The sequence below is a fragment of the Anabrus simplex genome, chromosome 3 (assembly GCF_040414725.1).
Source record: "Anabrus simplex isolate iqAnaSimp1 chromosome 3, ASM4041472v1, whole genome shotgun sequence".
Taxonomy (NCBI): Eukaryota; Metazoa; Arthropoda; class Insecta; order Orthoptera; family Tettigoniidae; genus Anabrus; species Anabrus simplex.
This window is the reverse complement of record NC_090267.1, coordinates 128,243,590-128,246,405: the sequence shown is the minus strand read 5'-3', so window position 1 is coordinate 128,246,405 and position 2,816 is coordinate 128,243,590. Positions and strand designations below refer to the sequence as shown.

The following is a 2,816-nucleotide window of genomic DNA, read 5'->3' as shown; positions in this document are numbered from 1 at the left end:
GTTAGATAATGTAACTTTCCGATTAAATATTATTGTAATATTTATTTCACAACGTTTACGTTGTCTTCTGTACATTATGTAACATCTTCATATCTATCTGGTATTCTCTTTATTTATTACAAACCTCAGCTCTATTTAAAAACAATCTACTTTTAGACATTACATGATATTTTGTCATCTTTATGCATCGTGTCATTTGCATGTCATGAAAAGATGTAACTTTGACCTTTTCCTTTTCATACCCATTATCAACCAGATAATAATAATAATAATAATAATAATAATAATAATAATAATAATAATAATAATAATAATAATAATAATAATAATTCTCAAAAATCTTGAACTTTAGCTACAGAGGATTCACAAATACTGGGATATAAATTTAGTAATTTTAGTCCCTTATTTTAATGATAATAATAATAATAACAATAATAATAGAACATCTAGAGTCTTAGCAAACATACTCCTCCAATGCCGCTTTATTGTTCTTTTAACTGTGGTGTGAAAACGAGAGTATATCGGACTATTATAGACGTGTTGAAGAGGTAGAAGAGGTGCTTGGGAAACTATCAAAGACTAACTTGTTGGAGCAAAGCAGAGAGTTTAACCGCTCAATTCGTCTCGATGTGGAGTGGGCAATGAGATCTTTCCGGCTCACCGACGATGCTCACTCGTTCACAAAGCTGGAAAGAAGAGACAAAAAAAGTGTGTTCAGAGCGGGTTATCTAAGCTCTGCATGTCGTCTAGTCATCCAAAACCTTTCATATAAATAGTGGCTCCAGTGGTCTGGGAAGTCAGTTCACTCTTCGCTTTCATCCTCTCACCACTTGCTTCAGCTGCAAGTGGGTCAGCGAGCGGAATAGTTCATCGCCATGGTAACACCACTATGGCGCCCCTGGCGGCTTTTAGCCGTTCTAGGAGCCCTGTGTCTTATCCAATGCCTCACAGAGGCAAGGGACATCCGCTCTCTGGAGCTACTGAACCAGGATACTGATCTGCAGGCTGAGGCCTCAGAAGTGGTGGCCTACGAAGCTGACGAGGGGGCAGATTTGGAGGCAGCAGCCAGCGGTCATGGGCATCATCACGAAAAAGGTGGAGGACATAAACATCACTCAGATCATCACGCCAGTCATGGCGAGAAGGGTGATAAGGGCTACAAGAGTCACCACCATTTCGACAAAGGAGACCACGGGAAACATGGGAAGGAGCACCACAGTGGACACTACAGCGACCATGGTGGTCATAAGAAGAAACACCACGATGAGGCTGGGCATTATGGAGAACACCACAAGCAAGAGAAGGGTCATAAGGGAGGCAAGTTCGGCGAGAAGGGAGGCCACAAGAAGGGACACAAGACTCACGGGTACCACCACAAAGCCCATAAGGATGAGTACCATAAGGAGCACAAGTTCTACGACGACTACCACAAGGGAGGACACCACAGCAAGCACGGCGACTTCCACGACCACCATGAGAAGAAGGAAGGCGGTCACAAGAAGGGCGGACACCACAAGTCTGGCTACCATGACGACCACTACGGCAAGAAGGGCCATCACGACAAGGGTCACTACCATGATGAGCACAAGGGCTTCAAGGGTCATCATGGCCATGAAGAACACCACGACCACCACTCAGACTTCGGAAAGAAGGGTGGTCATTCCGGAGGAAAGCACTTCGGTTTCAGCAGCGGTAGCGGCGGCGGCGGCGGTGGCGGCGGTGGTGGACATGGTGGTGGTGGACATGGCGGCAGCGGTGGTGGTGGTGGACATGGTGGCGGCGGCGGTGGTGGTGGACATGGCGGATATCATCGCTAAACACCATTCCTATGCAGTTTTTCATATTCCAGCAGTTATCATTCTCTCCAAAGTTCGCGGAATATGGAACCAGTTCAGATCTCTAAGTCATAGATATCTAGCAACTGCACTTGTTACTACGCAGTCATTCAAAGATCTTGTTATCGCTATTCTTAGCACTGTTATTGTTGATTGTTATCTTGGTTCATGAAGAGCCACTACTGTTTCACGTAAAGCAACGTAATAAACGAATTATACCTTACATCTCTTGCTGTTAATATTACATTTATTTCCTGTTTACATTATTGCTTCTCTTATGGATAGTTCCCAAGATAAATCCTCTCCTTTTGAAAACATGCAGTATCCAATATCCAATATCCTAAGCAATCACTATATAAATTCAATAAGATAAAAATTACTCAAAGAGTCTCGGCATCTGAGGTGCTCAGAAAAGACTGAGCAAATACACGTTCATGTGTGGGTAAAACGAGCATATTTCATAACGAAAGTTTGTGTTACCTCAACATTTCCCTCATAAGTCAAATGCAGCAGTGTTTAATGCCTCTCTATTCTTGACTTACTAACTCCATTTCTTTCATCACTCTATATCGTGTCTATACGTCAAATATTTTTCATTCTGAGTTATGGCAATGATGGATTGACAAAAAGTCAATACTACATGTGATCGACATGAAAGATGTTGAGGTTGAATATAAATTCCTATATTAATTATGCTCCATTTTTGATGTAGTTGTGGTGAGTTTGCTCTTCCGATTGTAACCACAATGCAAAAAAAAGAAAACAAAAACAACTGTTGTACAGAAACGAAACTGTTGGCAGCTCCAGTAAAGCATGCGAAGTCGAATATTCACGCAATCATACGCTCGAAATTGCAGTATAAAAGACGAGTTAACTTCGTTCGAGATATCGAAAGTAATTCCAGTTTCTCTTTCTACTACTAACAAAATGAAGCTTCCGCTGAAGTCTCAGTCTGGTTGTGACAGTATATGGAAGTTGCTG

At 41.9% G+C, this 2,816-nt stretch overlaps 1 protein-coding gene across 1 annotated transcript; it reads left to right on the top strand.

The window, feature by feature from the left end:
- The first annotated feature begins 875 nt into the window (after positions 1 to 875).
- LOC136866691 (histidine-rich protein PFHRP-III-like) lies at positions 876 to 1,817 on the top strand. The gene has a single exon (XM_067143804.2). The coding sequence runs from the start codon at positions 876 to 878 to the stop codon at positions 1,815 to 1,817; it is 942 nt and encodes a 313-aa protein (XP_066999905.2).
- The last annotated feature ends 999 nt before the right edge of the window (positions 1,818 to 2,816 follow it).